Source organism: Lissotriton vulgaris, chromosome 2_1 (assembly GCF_964263255.1).
Source record: "Lissotriton vulgaris chromosome 2_1, aLisVul1.2, whole genome shotgun sequence".
Lineage (NCBI taxonomy): Eukaryota > Metazoa > Chordata > Amphibia > Caudata > Salamandridae > Lissotriton > Lissotriton vulgaris.
In genome coordinates, this window is record NC_141687.1 from 185,506,910 (window position 1) to 185,527,937 (window position 21,028).

The following is a 21,028-nucleotide window of genomic DNA, read 5'->3' on the forward strand; positions in this document are numbered from 1 at the left end:
ACAGAGTGACAATCATGCTCACCTGTCTGGAAGAGATTCAGTTCCCACTCTAAATAGTCAAACATCTCCACTGTCAACTGGAAGCTAAAAGACAAGAAGAGTTAAGGCAAGGTTAGAGTGACAGTGTGGAAAGAAGTGTTAGGACTGTTCAATTTGTCTTATAACAGAAAACATTTTGCCTGGTGCATTAATTAATGAGATGTTTGATCCCCTCTCCATTTTCTATTTATCATGTACTGCCTTATTCTCAGCCTGTATATATTTAACTTGTTTGCTAACTAGTTTATTCATCTTCTCCATCCTGAAGTTATCATAGCCCTGCTCATTTATTTATTTTGTTCGAAGGAGATAAATCCTGGAAATCTGTAATGCGTCCATGAGTCTCATCCCCCCTGCCATCCTCATTTTGGTCCTGGCCTGTCTGTTCAGCGCGGTTTGCTCCACTGTCCCACCAATGTGGACCTGTTGTTCTCCAATCACCCCAATGCGCTTTCTTCTCAGCTCACCTGCTTCAGTTCCTGTGCTCTTCACACCAATGCACTCTCTTCTCAGCTTACCTGCTACAGTTCCTGTGCTCTGCACACCCGAGTCTGCTGCTGACATTCCTAGCTCCTGATTCTGCTACTGGGATTAGTACTATACTTTCTTCCTCCCTCCTACCAAAAGCCTTCTAAAATAGAAGCAGACATTTAATTTGAACCAATGAAATATCATAAGCTGGTGTGATTTTTTTATTCCCCTGCTTAGTTTGTTTTCTACCTCAACATTAACATGGAACACAAGAACACTAACTGTTCTAGATGTGTCAGATGTGCTAAGTTTCTTCTGTGGTGTGCGCACACACAGACACCCGCACACACGTATTCTCCCAGAAGCGCACACAGAATGACTCACATTGTAAATGGATAGAAGTACATACACTCGAATCTATGACATAATATCGACACAAAAATATCGACATCAAAAATATCGGAGTTATATCTTCATAAATTTAAGTACAAAAATATCGAAAATAAAATATCGTAGTACAAACATTTCAAAATTAAAAATATCGTTTTTTTAAATGTATTAATAATAATGTAAAAATAATTAAAATATACATATAATTTTACAAATATTAAATAGAAACATTAATATATTTAAAAAATAAGGACTAATACATACACATTTAAAATTAATTAAAAAGTCTACATATAAATTAATATATATACTTACTCCACATATTGCAACAGTAGGAAAGCGTTGGATAGCGTAGGGGTAAAAATTACTATTCCCACTCCAGTGGGTGCAACAGTAGGGAAAGCGTTGGATAGCGTAGGGGTAAAATTTACTATTCCCACTCCAGAGAGTGCAACAGTAGGGAAAGCGTTGGATAGCGTAGGGGTAAAACTTACTATTCCCACTCCAGAGGGTGCAACAGTAGGGAAAGCGTTGGATAGCGTAGGGGTAAAAATTACTATTCCCACTCCAGAGGGTGCAACAGTAGGGAAAGCGTTGGATAGCGTAGGGGTAAAAATTACTATTCCCACTCCAGAGGGTGCAACAGTAGGGAAAATGTTGGATAGCGTAGGGGTAAAAATTACTATTCCCACTCCAGAGGGTGCAACAGTAGGGAAAGCGTTGGATAGCGTAGGGGTAAATATTACTATTCCGACTCCAGAGGGTGCAACAGTAGGGAAAGTGTTGGATAGCGTAGGGGTAAAAATTTCTATTCCCAATCCAGAGGGTGCAATAGTAGGGAAAGCATTGGATAGCATGGGGGTAAAAATTACTTCACACACTACTCCCCCTTTAACACACAACATAGTACACATACAAAAAAACCAAATTAATATAAATATCAATTAATCAATTATTAACAATTATTATTAAATTGATGTAATTATAAATGAACTAATTAACACATATTAATTAACAATAAATACCAATAAATACAATCTCTTTAATTAATTACATTTAATTATATCACACCCTATTCCCCTATAAACACACAACCCACTACACAAATAAATCACATCATTTAATCACTTAATAATTATTAATTACCAATTAATTATTATTTAACAATAACAAAAAATTAAATATATTAGCACATTAATTCTAATTAATTTAATTAAATAATTATTATGTAATTACTAATTAATTATTAATCAACAATAACAAAAAATTAAATATATTAACACATTAACTCTAATTAATGTAATTTACTAATTAATATTAATTAATTACCAATTAATTATTAATTAACAATAACAAATCAAATATATCACATTAACTCTAATTAATGTAAGTAACATATAATATTAATTAATTACCAATTAAATATTAATTAACAATAACAAAAAATTACATATATTAGCACATTAACTTTAATTAATTTTATTAATGAATTAATATTAATTAATTACCAATAAATTATTAATTGAAAATATTTTTAAAAAATAATTAATTAATTATTATTAAATTACTCCCCACCCTATCCCCCTATAAACCCACAACCCGCTCTGATACTAAAACGCAAAATATAAACAAAATTACTAATTTTCAAACATACATTAAAAAACATTTTTAACAAACATATAAACATAATTAAATACATAACACTAAACAAAATGTCGATATTAGTAAATTTCGATATTAGTAACATACATACCATAAAAACGATATTCTGTCTGTCGATATTTTGCACATCGATATTCTATACCATCGAAATTAAAACATCGATATTAATTGTACATCGATATTTTAATTTCGATATTTTGTCTCTCTACCCATACACTCAAACAATGATACTCAAAGGCAGAGACATACATGCTTCCAAACAAGCAGACCTGTATCCACAGACATGAAGACTTACACATGTCCAAGGTCACACTGGATATTGCCCCAACATACTTCAGGGCTAAATCAGAAAATACCAATACCAACTCTCAGTTATACCATAGAAGAGGTTCTGAACCCTAACAAATGGAAATGCAACACTTGTGGAGGACATGCAGACTCTAAGCGGGCACTAGAGCAGAAATGACAGAACCTAAATAATAAAAATCCACTGAGACTCATAAATATTTTAAACATTTATTTACATGCTGGAGCTATGCACAGTATGTTTATATAATATAGATCCACGCATCAAACACGTCCATTACATAAAAAATAGTACAAACAAAGAGGTAAAGATAGGTTTACAAAACTAGGCCATTTCCGCAAGCTTCAAGGTCACCTACGTCTTAGGTTCAGTGCCTACGAACGGTCAAGCCCATTCAATGCTAATGGCCCTATGAAGTCATAGTGTTTGTGCTCCCTTTTCAGGAATCAAGTGTGGACCCTCAAACATCTCTCTGCCCCCAAATCATATCAACGAGCAGCGGAGTGAGCATGTGGCCCTCACGGCGCAGTTTGGGGGTCTGCAGGGGACATTGCGTTTTCCTTCTCCCAACGCTTCATCAGGGAGTATCCATGGTTTTGATCAATGCCATACTGTTACTTTCTTAAGGTATATGTGATGTATTTGCTTTTCATCCCTTGAGCCCTGCGTACTCCTCATGTACCCATGTGCGATGATGCTGCACGTTGTTCTTAGTGAGTTAAGAGGCTTATTTTTACATACAAATGTCACTGATGCGTTCCGCTTTCCTTTGCGGCAACACACACTCCACTTGTACTTGCATCATGTTTACATCCCTTATGCGCAGTACTGAGCTGCCTTCTCGGGCCTGTTTTGTGCTTTACGAACACTAGTAATGTTAATAACTGAACGAAAGGACAGGCATACACAAGAAACTCTCAGGAACAAAAGTCCCCACTAAGAGGCCCACATTCCCAACCACCAGGTGCAAACACTCATGAAAAAGTGGAATCCTGACACATGGATACTACAACCCTAACACCCTAATTGACGCAAGCACAAACATACATACAAAAGCAAGTGAAGAAGCACACAGAGTCACATGCATGCATACCAAAACCAAGACAACCATCATGCAGGGAGGTGTCAAAGAGATAGATAAGCATACTGGGCCATGCACAAACATACATAAAGATGCACAGACGGACAGGTGCACACAGATATGAAAAGAATACATATTCCTCATCCCTAGGCAGAAACACTGATTACATGCATAGACTGTGTCCCATTGTTCCTGTACCTATGAGCCCATCTTTTTATTGCCTTAGGAAGGAAAAGATGAGACTGAGATACTCTCACATTTCTAAAATAGTTGAGTGTTGTCTTGGCCTTGCCATTTCCCAAGGAGCTACATAAGTATAATGTTTCCAATTAAAGTAGAAAGCAAACTCTTATACTTACAAATTGTTGACATCGTTCTCGCCCGCTTCATCCAGCTGCCGGTCACTCATCTGTAGGTTTCCGGGGAACCTTGGGTTCTGAAGTGGAAGAAAAGTCAATAGAGGCCAAACATTATTTACTCTTTCTGCGCAAGGTGTAGAAACTTCCTACTTCAAAAGGCTCTTTGGAGGACAGGTTGCACTCCAAGGCCTTAATGATCAATCTACAGCTCCAAGACTGAGAAGAGGGAGGTCGGATTTGGAGAAAGTGTTGGAGTTCCTTCGTTGGCCTTCAAAAAACTAGAAAATTGGGTGTGGTACTAAGTCAATATTGACATGCACCAGCAGAACTGTCTCTGAAGTTGAATATAAAAAAATTAATGGACTTTAGAAGTGAAGATTTTGCTGAATTTGTAAACGTGTCTGTAATATATCAGCATTGGATCTGAAATTTCACTGCAGGTTTTGATTACATCAAACTTGCAAAACAGCAAGAGCTTTGTCTGCATTAACATATTGGTTCTAAAAGTAGGGATTCACAGTGCATGCGTAGCGTGATCTAAAAAGCCTGAAAAATAAATGCCTTGCATGTTTAAAATTACACAACATAAGGTGCTACCTTTAGTTTAAGGATCTTACACAAGGAGTTATTACACTGCAGCAATTAGATCAGGATATATATATATATATATATATATATATATATATATATATATATATATATATATATATATATATATATATATATATATATATATATATATATATATATATATCAAACAACGAGTTGCCCCAAGAGGAATCGCCTCACACGGAAGGTATCCGCACAAACACCCCAGGTTGCACAGCTTCAAATCAGGTAGCAGGCTTCCCTTCTGCCATAAGCGTTTCAAGCATTACGCTCTTCTGACATTTTAGGAACTGAGGCTGCGGAACCCACTTGGGGAGTGAACTTTAGGGCCTAGTAGCATGATTCAAACTCATGCATGCTACGGCGCCCACTGGGGCGGGGCTTAACATTCAAATAAATTTGTTCTTTGAATTCCGCCTCCTTTGTTCAGCCAGCCAGTGACCAAGAGTGTAATGCTTGAAACGCATATATATATATATATTTTCACTCCAATAAACACCAACGTAATGATGTAAACAAGACACCCAGAGCTTCGGTTTTGAAGATTTATTAGGCAGATGACATAATCTCCACGACGCGTTTCGCCATTACGGTTGGTCACGCTCGTCTCGTGGTATTGGTTGCCATTTTTAAACACAACACCCCAGTGCACTTTGGTTTCCATCACGTATTTGTGGCGGCCATCTTATAACATATAAGTTCTTGTTCTAATTCATGGGTTAAATAACATCATACAATAATAGTCAAATACTGTCAAATGAAACGGTAGAGTTTTCTAATTTGGACAATAAATCACACAATAGTCATTATTTTCGTGCATGATTGCAAACAACAATAGATAAATTCTCTAATGTCCGAATTGTCATAACGTGATTAATAGAACATTTATATTAACTCATATTACCGTTTATGCTACCGACAGTTTTAGTACACCCTGAATAATCAAAATAGATGAAATGTCAAGCGAGTCGTCATTGTGTGTAATCGCGCCCTTCCATTGGAAGTTTCCAACCAGCTCACACATGATTGGTTGTCGTCTCGCACGTTGTAAGTTGGGGGATTCAGTCCCCTTGAATCCTGAGGCTCCCTGGGGGCCAACTAGCCCACCAGGTACCTCCAGTAAGCATCACAGAGCTGCGTTGCAGAGAGGTGGGCCGAGGCCACGCACCTTTTTACACCTCTCTGCAACGCAACTCTGTGGTGCTTCCTGAAGGTACCTGGTGGGCTAGTTGGCCCACAGGAACCCTCAGGATTCAAGGGAACTTATTCCCCCCAACTTAAAACGTGACAAGGAGTGCCCCGTGGCTCGTTTTAAGTTGGGGGATTAAGTCCCCTTGAATCCTGAGTGTCCGTGGGGTCCAACTATCCCACCAGGTACCTCCAGTAAGCGCCACAGAGCTGTGTTGCAGAGAGGTGTATTTAGTATCCCGAGGTGGTGCTGGTCCCCGGGGCGTGTGCGGGGGGCGGGGGGGCTCAAGGTCCCTCACACTGTTTTTTTTTTTTTTTAAAATAGAGCCCCAGGGAGGTGGTTGTTCCCAGGGCTGCGTGACTCCCCGCAAAATATAAATAAAGCCCCAGGGTTGGCGGTCCCCGGGACATATGGGTGGGCTCGAGACTCCCCACACTGGTTTATTTATTTTATAATGACAGCGCTGGGGAGGTGGTGGTCCCAGAGGCTGCGAGAAGGTTGGGGGGGGGGCAGCGTGCCACGCGCAAAATATAAATAAAGCCCCGGGGAGGTGGTGGTACCCTTGGCATTTAGGGGGGGATCGAGTGCCCCCCCCACTGGTTTATTTATTTTATAATAAGAGCCCCGGAGAGGTGGTGGTCCCCAGGGCTGCGTGGGAGCTGTGTGCCCCCCTGCAACATAAATAAATCCCCGGGGAGGTGGTGGTCCTCGGGGCTGCAGGTGCCCCCACGGGCCCCCGCTATTAAATTTGCACGCCCCACCCAGGGGCTCAATAATAACAAAGAGCGGGAGCCCACGGTTCGTTTTTTAAAATGCCTTTAAGTCTTTAGTGAACTTCCAGAAATAAACATGCACAGCTTATAGAATTTGTCTGTATTACGGCTATTTAACATGGGCACGTGTCAAGATATCCACTGGTGGTTAATGTATTGTCAACAGCAGTTTTTTCTACTTTTTTTTTTAACAGATTTTTTCAGAACAGGCTTTGGCTCGAAGCCATACCCTACTTTCAAACATAACTCTACAACCCACATCAGGTGGGCTAAGCCTTTACCTTGTAGTTTTTCCTCCACCCACATGTTGTCTGTTTTGTAAACTTTGAACCATATAACATTTAAAATGCACAATTACACTAGTCTCCAGGACTCACACTATCGACCATTGACCCATACTTGTGCACTGTGTATATTACTATGATGTTATCACTCCTGAGATAAATACTACAAATGTAAAGGTACTCCTGATGTAATTACCTCCAATTCAAGATCCCCAGATGTAAAAAACACAAAATAAAGACCGTCAATCTAAAATGTCATTACATTCCATGTTTTAAAAACATAATTGCCACAGAGAGATTATGTGGTTTGTAGTACCACAGGTGCAAAGGTCAGTCTGAAAGGTAACCTATTTTGATCCCCTAATTCTTCTGCAGGTGTCCAGGAAGATTTGGATAGGTCACCTCACTCACTGATTGTTGCAGGGGAAAGAAATAATGAAATGTATAAGGAACCCAAGTGTTCAAGGAGGAAGTAGTATGGTACTGGAAAGTAGATAATAAATTACAAAGGAGTTCTTACTTTGGTATGGAATTCCATTTTTGTTCTTAGTAGTTTCAGGTAGATGCTGCACAGCTGCCCATATCCCTCACTCAAGTGGCCCTACCAGAAAAAAAGAGGACAGAATGAAACATAACATTAAAAAAAACATTTTATTCGTCTCAAGCAATCTTATGTTAACCCTCAGATCACCCACCCTCTAAAGAGGAGACAGCTACACCAAGGTGATCGCCTTTACGCATTGTGTTTTCTCTACTAACACAAGCCAGAGACATTCATGTAATCACACACACACAACACCAAGACAAGTAAGAGGTATGTTCATGGGGGGGGTGGGGGGGGGGGGGGATAGTGGTATAGTAGTGTGGAGGCTAGTTTATGGACTAGATGCTCATTAAAACAGGTGATTAGTCTGATTTGCCAGACAGGAGCTTGTCCATATGTGGGTGTGTTGTGGTAGCAAAAAGAGTTTTACAGAGCACACACCTAATAGAAATAAGTGTCTGTTTGGCAAGTGTCTTCTTGGCATTTGGAGAAATCAAGGCTAGGCCTGGGCGGAACTCTGCGAAGTAAAAAAAAAACTCTGCAGAGTCCCAAAATTGGCGGACTGCAGCGCGAACTGCTGTTCACTCTGATCTTCCTGCCGCTCGGGTAGAAATTCTACCCGAGCAGCAGCTCAGACTCACCAACTTACTGGTAGAGAGCGCGAGTGGGGAAAAAACTCTGCTGCATTATGCGGAGTGGAGTTTTCTACATACCGCAAGCTCTGCAAAGTCCGCGAACGGAGCGGAGTTCACTGCCCAAGTCTAAAGTGCGAGACTATTATTGTGAAATTGAAGTATGCATAAAAGTGGTATGCTGGTGATCAAAAGAGAATGGACACTGGTATCTGCGAAAAACATTAGTTTTTTTATCGAAAACCCTCATAGACTTCCTGAAAATTGGCAAAGCGGTATATCTTTTTTCCGCCCCATCAGGAGTCTTGGCATAGTCATAGGGTCTACGATTAACGTGCAGGATGCCTGCCTCACCCGAGGCTACTTCTGGTATGTGCAGAAGTGTCCAGAAATGAAAAAAAGGGGAGTTAAAAAAGAAATGACTAGAAAAAATGGGAAACTTTAATGAGTGCAAGGGACTAGTCGCTTCTTAGTAAAATCTTAGTGATATATGAGTAGCTGAGTTATAGGGCTACTATATCATTCCAAAGGTGTCGACATGTTTCAGCTCTCGGGGCCCACAGGGGTCAGGGGAGCTTTCGTCAGGACAATAACAGGGACAAACAAAAAACAAGGTATATTTTATGTCTAACTCACACACCTTCTGTGTGAGTTGCTGGCAATGATAAGCTGGAATTTCCAGGCTGTAAAAGAGAAACCAACATAATCTAGGGTCAGTTAGTGCAGTGTTGGGGTTTTTGGCAAGCACAAGCAAATTATAATAAAGCATTTATTTAATGCTGGAGACAGCTAACCTTATTTGTAGGAAAGGTCTACATATAAGAGGGAGAAGGAGAAACAAAGTTATCTGGTAAGGGAGTGCTCTTTTAAAAGTCCATGAGGTGGTGTGGACAATGGATTAAGCAATTATCTGATTCTAGCTTAGCAATTCTGAATCGTGTCAGTTAGACAACGGGGAACTAGATGCTGATGTAAAAAAGTATCTGAAAAGTGGCTGTAATTTCTATTAAAAGAAAAAATCACATTTTATCTTCTTAAACTGAGCCAAGCGGGATCTGCAATATGTTTTAGACACAGTTTACGAATTTACCGGCTAAACACATCAATCACAGGGCTCATATGCATTCATTTTCCATCTCGCGTGTGAAATCTTATGCCCATCTTACACGAAAACCACACTCTATGTTATCTAGATTCTTGGTTGTACCTAAGGCGGGTTAGATCGTAATAACCACTCATACTGATGTTTTAAATACGTGTAAACGTGTTTCCAAATTCGGCAAGTGAAAAATAATTAATTCAATGCGCCCCAAAGTATTACCTCTTGTCAATCCTGAATCGGACTTCAGCGGGGAGTCAGGGTCGCTGCCGGTTATTTACTAAATAAAAGACAGAGGCGTCTCTAGTTAATCACCCAGGCTTGTCTTACCTTATATCTTGGAGGAAACGGTCAGAACGCCATTCTTACCCATGCGGCGCTTCTCTGGCGCCTTGTGCTGACTCTGCCCCCGGTTATGGGCGGGTCTAAGGTCACTGATCTTTTATCGTGGCCAATGACACTAAAAGGGGACTAATGTTTCATATGTAAGATGGACATCCAAGTATAAAGGATCGATGTAAACAGACAGATTTGTCGGAAAAGCGTTTTATAACTGATATTGATGTCAATATCATAAGGATGTGAATAATTCGCACTTAGTGATGCCTTTTTGATATTATGCGAGTGGGTAATTTTATGAAGGCGCCAAAGAGGCAAAAAAGGGGTGCATATTGTCGTCTTGTGTAGTCATTAGTACTAACCATGGGAAACAGAATCACATAAGGATGTGGATAATTCGCACTTGGTGATGCCCTTTTGGTATTATGCGAGTGGGTAATTTTATAATTTTATAAAAAAATTTATGAAGGCGCCAAAGAGGCAAAAGGGTGCATATTATTGTCTTGTGTAGTCATTAGTACTAACCATGGGAAACAGACTTATATGCAGTTTATATCACCTTTCACGTATCAATACAGTTGGTGCCATGGGATATGGTCATTCATTCCCACTTCATCCGTTTTTAAACGGTCAACCCATCTTTGTTCTTTATTAAAAAGAATCTGTTCAGCGTTATGGTCTTTGAATTGTAGCATTTCCAATATTGTCCATCTCAAATCGTCACATGTGTGACCAGCCTCTACAAAATGTGCACAAAGTTTTGTTGTACTCTTTTTCAACCTGACATTGCTCCGATGTTCTCCTATTCGGAGTTTGACTTTACGGCAGGTCATGCCAACATATTGCTTTTGACATGGGCATGTGATTAGATATATTACATGTGTTGAATTGCAATTTGTATGGCTTTTTTGTGTCCACAATAAATTGTCATTCAGTTGCAGAGTCTTCGTACATGTGGTGAATTTACAGACTCCACACGTGCCACAAGGGTAGTGTCCAGTGACTGGCAACATATGTACATCTCTTACAGTAGTTTTCTGTGGTATTTTCTTTGGTCTTGTATGGACAAGTACATCTTTGATATTCTTTGTTCTCCTATTTGCAAACCTAGGCTTGGGCCAATTTAGGGTTCCGGAGGTTAATATCTGCCAATTCTTTTTTATCAGTCTCTGGACATCATAAGTGGCTGGACAGAAAGTGGTAACGCATGTGACCAAGTCTTTAACTGGTTCTCTGGTCGTACTCTGTAAGAGGCAATCTCTAGGCTGATGTCTAGCCCGTTTCTCACATTTGGATATTATTGCTGATGTGTAGTGCCTCTTCTTAAGCTTTTGGCACAATGTTTTTGCTTGTAGTTTATAATCTTCCTTTTTGCTGCAGTTCCGCTTATGTCTCAAAAATTGACTATATGGGAGATTATCCCGTAGGGGACGGGGATGATAGCTGTAATACGACAGTAGGCAGTTCTTAGCTGTCGGTTTTGTAAATGTCCTTGTTTCCAGTTTCCCATTTTCAGCGAAAATGGTCAAATCCAAGAAATCAATTGATTGATTATGTGATGTAAAGGTAAACTTCAACCAAGGGTCTCTGTCGTTTAGCCATTCCATGAAAACGGTCAAGTCAAGTTGAGTATCCCATATGAGTAGAACGTCATCAATGTAACGTTTCCAGTATTTTATACTGGAAACGTAAGGGTTAGTGTTATTGAGAATACAGTTTTGTTCTAAGCGGCTCACATAGAGTCCTGCCACCGAAGGCGCGAATGCACTGCCCATGGAGGTACCATGGCATTGTAAAAATAGTTGGCCATTATACTCGAAATAGTTCTCTTGTAATGCCAATCTGCAGCATTCAAGTATGAAGTGCCTGGGAGTCTTATATATCCACTCTTGCATGAAGAGGAGATCCTCCAGCATCTTGAGGGTGTCTTCTTGGGGAAGGCTGGTGTAGAGGGATTCTACATCCAGCCCTACCAGTAGCATGGTGTTCTGATTGAATTCTACATCTGTAATCTGGTTGAGAAGGTCCCTGGTGTCCTTTAAATACGTGGACGTTTTTTGTACCAGTGGTTTTAGAAATTCGTCAGCGAACTTTGACAATGGTTCTAACAGGGAACCAATACCCGATACTATCGGGCGTCCAGGTGGTGGAGTCTTATTTTTATGAGTTTTGGAATCAGATAATTGCTTAATCCATTGTCCACACCACCTCATGGACTTTTAAAAGAGCACTCCCTTACCAGATAACTTTGTTTCTCCTTCTCCCTCTTATATGTAGACCTTTCCTACAAATAAGGTTAGCTGTCTCCAGCATTAAATAAATGCTTTATTATAATTTGCTTGTGCTTGCCAAAAACCCCAACACTGCACTAACTGACCCTAGATTATGTTGGTTTCTCTTTTACAGCCTGGAAATTCCAGCTTATCATTGCCAGAAACTCACACAGAAGGTGTGTGAGTTAGACATAAAATATACCTTGTTTTTTGTTTGTCCCTGTTATTGTCCTGACGAAAGCTCCCCTGACCCCTGTGGGCCCCGAGAGCTGAAACATGTCGACACCTTTGGAATGATATAGTAGCCCTATAACTCAGCTACTCATATATCACTAAGATTTTACTAAGAAGCGACTAGTCCCTTGCACTCATTAAAGTTTCCCATTTTTTCTAGTCATTTCTTTTTTAACTCCCCTTTTTTTCATTTCTGGACACTTCTGCACATACCAGAAGTAGCCTCGGGTGAGGCAGGCATCCTGCACGTTAATCGTAGACCCTATGACTATGCCAAGACTCCTGATGGGGCGGAAAAAAGATATACCGCTTTGCCAATTTTCAGGAAGTCTATGAGGGTTTTCGATAAAAAAACTAATGGTTTTCGCAGATACCAGTGTCCATTCTCTTTTGATCACCAGTAATCTATAATTAGGGGAAACGAATGGACTCTACCTTTTTCCTCTTCCCTCCTTCTTTACTTTAAAAGTGGTATGCAGCAACAGTATAAAATGGTTAAAACTATGACAGATAAAAACAGTAAAATTTGGTGAGTTAAAGTACAATTGGAATCTAAGTGGGGTTTCCAGGTGCTAAAATAGTTGAGAAAGTGGCCACATTAAATTAACCTTTTATTTATATTTGCCACCTGGTATCATTAATCTTGTAAATCAGGAGTGCATTACGATAGCCATTCAGCTCACGGTTCTTCCGACATATCCTGATGTGAATGACTGTATTTCACCAATTCTACAAATGTTTTCATTATTTGTTTGCTAAGAATCTGAAAGTGATATTAAGGAGCTTAAACACAATGTTGAACCTACGGAATATTTAAATAAGCAAACATATCTATAAGCAGTGTACAAAAAGGGGGCACTCGAAGTGGTACGGCTGTTTCGATGCTGGGAAAAGGCCACAAATCAGAGAAAAGGTTGCAAGTAAGTGGCAAGTGCCACAGAAGGAATTAAGAAATTTGTTTGCACCTTTGCGATCCACAATTCAAAATGCTCATCTTTGCTATTTCTGATAAGTGTATTCAACACCTGAACAAAGGAACGAGTGAACAAAATAAATGTTTCCACAACTATATGTACACAAACATCAAGAACGGATCTTTAACCTCTACCCGTCTTAGTGAATGGCCAGATGCAGAAGCAATCTGTAAGTACTGAGAGCAGGAAAGCAATACTCCATTTTGTGAGCCGCAGCCTACCTGAGACGGCCAGCCAGACCCTCATGCGTAGTGAAGGGAGTGCCCACCACTCTCCCACCAGCAGTGACATCCCCTGGGCCTGCCCCCAAGACTGTGACATCCCCTGGGCCTGCCCCCAAGACTCCTCAGAGTCCTGGGGTCGGGTCCAGGGTATAAAAATAAAACGATAATAAAACTGGTTTAACCCCTTGTATGCTGATGACGGAACCGCTACGTCATCAGCTGGGTGGCGCAGTGCTGATGACGAAGCGGTTCTGTCATGGCCCGGCCGCCGCTCATGCGCAGCGCGAATTCCGCGCCTGCGCTGAGAGTTCAATTGAGCTGCGGGGCCATGACGGAACCGCTCAGTCATAAGCACAGCGCAACCGACGCTGGTGACGGAGCGGTTCCGTCACCAGCATGCGCCCGCCGCTCTTCCACCCCGCCCCCTTAGCACTGTGGCGGAATAGTCGCCTCAGTGAAGGGGTTAAAACCCTTTTTATTTGCTGGTGGTGGGAAGGGGTGCGACGCTCCTCCACTCTAATGGAGCGGCCGCCGCTGCACTACTACAAGAGCAGTGATATTACTGGGACCTTCCATCCTACCAGCCTTTCACCCAGTATTCCTTCTTTCTCTGCCAGAGAAGATGCTGGAGGTCTTCTAAATGGGGGCTCAGGACATGCTGAGGCTCATGGACGAACTCACCCACATTCTGCTCATGTCACCCAATTCATTCTTATAGCGCAACGAGTCCTTAAGCACCTGCAAAAGGAAAGAAAAGAAAACCATTAGATTCTGGTGATAGGAAAAGCACTTCTAGCGAACAGAGTCATGAAACGGCGGTCAGTTAACAGATGGAAAGAGATTATCAGAGTCCAGACAAGACAAAAAGTATAGTTTTCGAGACAGCATACCAAGAGAAGGGAAGAGGACAAACCTAAGCTACGAAGATTCAGCACCGTGGTAAAGGAGATCACCAGGCACTGAGCTAGCAGAGGTAGATCAATTGAGTAGCAGGAAAATGGTCGAGAATAATCTAGGTTCCCAAAGGGGAAATAATTCCAAAGGGGATACATTCATCCTGTTGATAAGCAAGAAGTGGCCATTGCATTCAAAGCATTAAGGGGACTAGGCAACTCCCTGCACACGAGGAGGCTAGAGGATAAAATGAGCTCTTGGACTGAAGAGGTGGTATTGGATGAAAAGATAGGGCAGAGGGCATCAGAAACAGAGCATGAGATGACAAAGCAGAAGGCAGGCAGTGAAAGAGACAATATAAGAAAAACAGTGAGGGAGAGAGAGAGAGAGAGAGAGAGAGAGAGAGAGAGAGAGAGAGAGAGAGAGAGAGAGAGAGACATCAATGTGTGGGTTTAGGAAGCTGTCAGAAGATGGCAGCATGGGAAAGACCATCAGACACCCACAGACAGAGCAATGCATGCTGGGAAAAAATGGTTAAAGAGTAAACCAAAGCTGAGCAGAAGACATTGTGGCTCAGAAAAGCACAGGTTGAGAAAGAAGGTGCGGCAGGTGCATCAGCGCAACCGCTGGGAGGAAGAGACCATAGCCAACAGAACGGTGCTTACATAGGGATGGCCATCACGTAACAGCTTGTGGAAGACGTGGCAGAATTTCCAGCAGAGGACAGCATTGCTCGACAAGGGAAGCCTGTTGACGACAATCCAGAAGGTATGCGCTCCCTTCTCGTGGTGCGTTCCCAGGATGCATGGTGAAGCTGGAGTCAAGGAAAACTGAGAAAAAGAAACAGAAAGGCCTAGGACTCCTGCCAGAGGGAATTGTCGACTCCCTGGGAGTGTCCAGAAGTAATACACTGGAATCTCAACCGGCATTATGAGCTGGGTGAGCCCAAAGGCAGAGGCTAGTTTAAATCCATAGATGCTAAACCTCCAAAAACCTTGTGTGTTAAAAAACATACATTAAAAAAAAAAGATTATTGCTGTAGCCTAGATTAGAGGAAACGTACAATCTGCCCAGAGCATAGCAAACTTCAATGCCAACCCAGCCTCCTTTCTCGACAAAGGCCTACATTTTAATAAGGACGTTTTGTACCTTGCACCGGAAAGGCTGACACTGTAGGCACTTCTGCTTCTTTCCCAGAGCACCCGCTCTCTCTTTATAACTGCTTCAGAGCACTCTGTATCAGAGTCCAAGCCTTGCCTGATTAAGGAAACCACAAATACTAAATACGAATCGGCTACATTTGAAAAGCTACCGAATCTGACCTCATTCCGCCCTCAATTGGACATTGGACTAGTCACAGAACCTTTGACACCGGCCCCTCTTTGCAGGGTGCGTAAGTGAGCAGAAAGGCCAGTATCCACACAATAAAGCACCAGCTCATAGCACTTTGAAGCAATGCCAATGGCAAAAATGTTGTATTCAACTATAAATGTGCACCACTCGTATCTGTGCTCTTTTTAACAAAGTTGCAAACTTTTTGAGAAGCCACATCAGGGTCGATACTACATCTGCGGCTAAATGTACAATTTTGTCACTCGAGTATATGCATGGAGGACCCATTCCTTTCAATAGAGGCTTTTTAGCCTGGAGAGAAGCTGTGTACAATACACATACTAAAACATACAATAGTTTAAATGTAGGACTTTGAAACAATTAAAATGTTTGGGCCACACTGGACTTCCAATTGTCATTTGAAATATGTCAGAGAGTTAGAGGATTTATAAATTTTTGTTGCGTTTCTAACATTTATCTCTTTTTAGAGGGAAACATCCCTTACAACGAAACTTTTATGACGCAAAGCTATTACAACGCAGGTTTTACTACACATACTTTTACAACGCATTACAATGGGGGGCGCCCTAGGATAGGGAATAAGTTTAATTTACTATCCAACACCTTCCCTAGAGTCCACGGGGACTGGAGTTGGAATAGTAAATTAAACTATTCACTATCCAGCACCCCAAAGTGTAATGCGTTGTAAAGGTATGCGTAGTAAAACCTGTGTTGTAAAAGCATGCGTTATAATGTCATACATCCCTTTTTAGATCATCTGTTGACCTCATCTGTGTCCATGGCAAACGTCTGGATGGTTGGACATTCTTTTATAAAAATGGGAAGCAAAGCAAGCCAAAAGAAATCATTATAGACAGGCTTGGCTTTAGCTCTGTCGATATAAAGATCGATTGGTGGGGCAAAGGCGATATGAAATGGAGTCAATGGACGCCATTTTTCAGTGAGCTGCGTTTATCTAGAAAATGACCAAACATTTTACTTATCCATTTGGGCAAAAATGATATTGTCCAGCTTTCAGGTCTTGGGCTGCCGATTGCGATGAAATCTGATTTAGAATTAATAATCACATCCTGGCCAAATACGAAGCTGATCCGGACTGCTCTAGTGCCCAGAAGGGTTTGGAGGGGAGCTGAGAAATTCACAGCTGTAGATAGAGCCAGATGGAAAGTAAACAGAGAACGTCATAGTTTTTGCAGTCTTAATGGGAAAATTGTCTGGCTCATGTGGATATAACAAAAGATGATTTCCAATTTTTCCATCCAAGTGGGTTCCATCTTTCATTCATAGCGAATTAATTATATTTGCTAAATATTAAAGAAAGGTTATCTGATATGCTGGGTTTGAATACTTGGTGTTAAAAAGGTAGCTGTTTAAGAGCATCTCTTCTCAACTCTCTTTTTCGAACCACTTTCAGATAGCTGGTGGTAATGTTTGATTTAACTGTTTAAGCGGCAATGTGAACAAAAAATTATTTATGTTGCTCAAACTAAACATTTTGTTCCTAAGTTGGTTTGTGGGCTTTTGTACCTTATTTACATTGAGATATTTACATTATCTCAATTAAAAACAATGGGTTGCGGGGGGCAAGGGGGGAGAGGAGGACAGGAAAAACGCCTGTTCAGGTTTTTAGGTCTCGCTATTCGATGCAAGCTCGATGCGCATGCGCGAGACTATGGGGGCTTAAACAGACTTTAACGAACTTGCAAGGAATCGTGGCGATTCCTTGCAGTGCCCGTGAAATTCAAGCTCAATGCGCATGCGCATTGAGCCTAAAAGCGCGTGCACATGCCCCCAGCCGTATTTTCCCTCAGGCGCACTCCTCCCACACCCCCGCTCCGCCCCCTCCCCTGCCCGCCGTGTCGCATTTCTCCTCCCCCCTCCCCTTCTCTGCCTTCCCTCCGTCTTGTCTCTTCACTTCTTGGTTGCACTGCCGCTAGGCCGTGCCTCCCCTACTCTCCTCCCCCCTCCTCCTCCTACTCTCCTCCCCCCTCCTCCTCCTACTCTCCTCCCCGCTCTCTCTCTCCCAGCACAACCTTGTTTTAAGATAGCCTCCTCTGGGTCTCGTTTAAACTTGTTATTAAATTCAGTTTCTCACTTTCACACTCACTACACGGTCTCTATGTTTCAATTTTCTGTAGTGCGGTTAATTTTAATTGTGCTGACACTCCAATGCCTTTTTCACACTCAAGACGTACAAAAGCGAGGCAACCCGGGAGTGCTGCGCATATCTGGCGGAGTGAGGGACCATCTGGTAGAGAATAAATGTGTTGGCCTAAGGCAGCTGTCAACAAAGCACATCGTCGGACCAGTCTGGGGGACTTCCAATGACACAATCCCACAGCAAGGGCTTAATCTACCTTTATTCTCCCTGCAATGGGTCTCGATCACTTGTGTACGAAAGCCAGTACTTCCCTCTCTGTAGCACTCCTCTCCCCGCTCCGCCCCCTCCCCTGCCCGCCGTGTCGCATTTCTCCTCCCCCTTCCCCTTCTCTGCCTTCCCCCTCCGTCTTCCCCCTCCGTCTTGTTTACCATGGGCGCCCGCTTCACGGCCGCCATGCACATAAGTGAAACATACAGGGGCACCATTTTAGTGCGCCCCCTGCGTTTATCATTTAATAAGAATTTACAGCCATGGCACCCATTGCCGCCTGGTAGGTCACGCAGTGTGACATGCATCAGGGGCCCAGTGTAGCCCAAATAGCTGCTACTCGCCGTTCATCTGCTCCGTTCTGCTATGGTGCTTTGGCCCTGAATGTAGCAACGGAAGCATGAGGCTCGGGCAGAGCTGCTCTCCTCGGCCACTACCATCAACAGGCACAACAGTCACCCGAAAGCAGCAGCATAAGCAGAAGGCTTGACCCTGCTTTGGTCAACATACATTTGTTTGATATAACTACAACACCCGTTTTACTCAGGCCCGGTGCTGCAGCGCGACATATATCAGGGGCCCAGCGTAGCCCATAGCTTCTGCACGCTGTTAATGTGCTCCTTTCGGTGATGATGCTTTGGACCTGAAAGCAGCAATATAAGTGGGAGGCTCGGGCGGAGCTGCTCTCCTCTGCCCTCGCCATCAAAGGGAACAGCAGTCACCCGAAAGCAGAAGCAGAAGGCTTGGACGGAGCTGTTATCTGTAGCAACTGCCATTGATGATCAGAGCAGTCACCCAAAGCGCCGTGTCCAGAGCTGGTAAGGGACCCATGGGTTCGGGGAGCCATCCTGAGTGTTTGTCTGTACCTAACCCTTGCCTCTTACAGCTAAACACAATATGCTAATGACCATTCCACGGTATGATCACAGGAGACTTAACTTTTAGAGGTACTCTCACACTATATAAATAAAAATCAGTTGCAAGTCAAAAAGGGGGCACACTATTCTAGTATCATAAAGTGCTAGAGGGCACTATATATGTTTACCAAAAGGGAGAGAGAGAAAATCCCCATCAGTATATCCTCCTGAAGATGGAACATGAGCTAGATTTAAACAAATTTGTTACCTTGTGTCAAACCAACTTATGTAAAGGGGAAAAATAATATATGCCATGCAAGGAGGCCTTATATCTTTCTAGCCATAGTTGATTATTGCATGTTTGCTTCTACAGCCCCTCACCCTCACACACACCCTCACCCTCACACCATCTCACCCTCACACCATCTCACCCTCACTCACCCTCACACCCTCTCACACCCTCACCCCATCACCCTCACACCTCCTCACCCTCATCCCCCTCAATCCCACACACCCTCACCCACACTCACACACCCTCACTCATCCTCACCCCCTCATCCTCACACACCCTCACTCACCCTCACACCCCCTCACAACCCTCTCACCCTCAATCAGCCTCAAACCCCCTCACCCTCACACACCCTCACCCACCCTCACCCTCGCACCCTCTCACCATCACCCCCTCTCCCTCACACACCCTTACCCTCATCCCCTCACCCTCACACACACCCAGTCACCCTCTCACCCTCACCCTCACACCCCCTAACCCTCACCCTCACCACCTCACACACCCTCACTCACCCTCACACACCCTCAAACACCCTCACTCACCCTCACACACCCTCACCCTCACACCCTCACACACCCACTCACCCTCACACCACTCAGTGCTACAACACATATTGTGTTGCAATAGGTGTCACATTTGCGAAAGATAAAACTATTGGCATTGTAAATAACAAAGCTATTAATTTCGTAATTTTCAAAACAAGCACATAAATGAAAAATGTGTCCTTTACAATACCAATAGCTCAAACTTTCCTAATGCGAGACCTATTGCATTGCTGTGCTTCTCTCCCCTGCTGCACTCTCCTGCTCTCTAGAGATGTGGCCTAACGACCAGAGCTGCCATCTATGTCCCGTAAATACAAAACATGTTGCATTCCAAATGCTATAGGTGTCACATTCGCGAAAGTTATACCTATTGGCGTTGTAAATGACAAAGCTATCAATTTAGCTATTTTAAAAACCAACAAATAAATAAAATATTTGTCATTTACAAAACCAATAGCTCCAACTTTTCTAATGCGAGACCTATTGCATTTCCAATGCTTGTTTTCCTGGTGGCAGATTTGGACAAGATTGAGGCAGGTAGGAAGGGTTGGGGCAGTCAGAGTAGCTTAGGACAGAGGGAAAACAGATGAGAGAGGAATGAGGCAGGAGGCAGGCAGGTGGCGAAACGAAGGGGTTGGGGAGGAGGTTAAATATGGGGAAAAGTTTGTGGAGTCAATTAGGGGCGGCGGAGGTGTTAGACTTAAATTGTATTAGTTAGTCCTTATCAAATTTATTTTAAAATGGCGTAAGCTGCATGACTATTCAAATAAAGCGACCTTTTACCCCATACAGACTATGATGTACTCATTGCGCGATGGGGGCTCCTGGGGGTTGCCATTCAAAGAATGTCAACCCCTGGGCAGCTTCGAGCTAATGGTACCGTCCAAGGCAGCAGTGATTGGGCGGATAAGGTACCTGCCTTAAAATGTGGCAATTCAAACGTGCATTCTTCAGTCAAGTTGGAGTACGAGGTAGGGGAAGCGTTTTTTCATTGTCCCTCCCACCCTCCCTTTAGGTTGGTTAACTTTAGCTTAACCATTAGTTTGGTCGTTTTTTTAGAAATTTGTATTGTTTTTAATCGTCGCTTGGACAGGCAGATTTGGACGAGATTGAGGCAGGCAGGAAGGGTTGGGGCAGTCAGAGTAGGTTAGGACAAAGGGAAATCGGATGACCGAGGAATGAGGCAGGGGGTAGGCAGGTGGCGAAACGAAGGGTTTGGGGAGGAGGTTCAATATGGGG

General features: G+C 42.6%; 1 protein-coding gene across 1 annotated transcript in view; it reads right to left on the reverse strand.

The window, feature by feature from the left end:
- The window catches only part of HIP1 (huntingtin interacting protein 1), a 374,725-nt gene that overhangs the window by 203,375 nt on the left and 150,322 nt on the right, over positions 1 to 21,028 (reverse strand). Inside the window, exons 3-7 of the mRNA XM_086954710.1 lie at positions 15,043 to 15,185; positions 14,165 to 14,221; positions 7,685 to 7,765; positions 4,310 to 4,386; positions 23 to 84 (exon numbers count right to left, since the gene is read on the reverse strand). Of these exons, the coding sequence (XP_086810836.1) occupies positions 23 to 84; positions 4,310 to 4,386; positions 7,685 to 7,765; positions 14,165 to 14,221; positions 15,043 to 15,185 (420 nt within the window). The remainder of the gene's footprint in view (positions 1 to 22; positions 85 to 4,309; positions 4,387 to 7,684; positions 7,766 to 14,164; positions 14,222 to 15,042; positions 15,186 to 21,028) is intronic.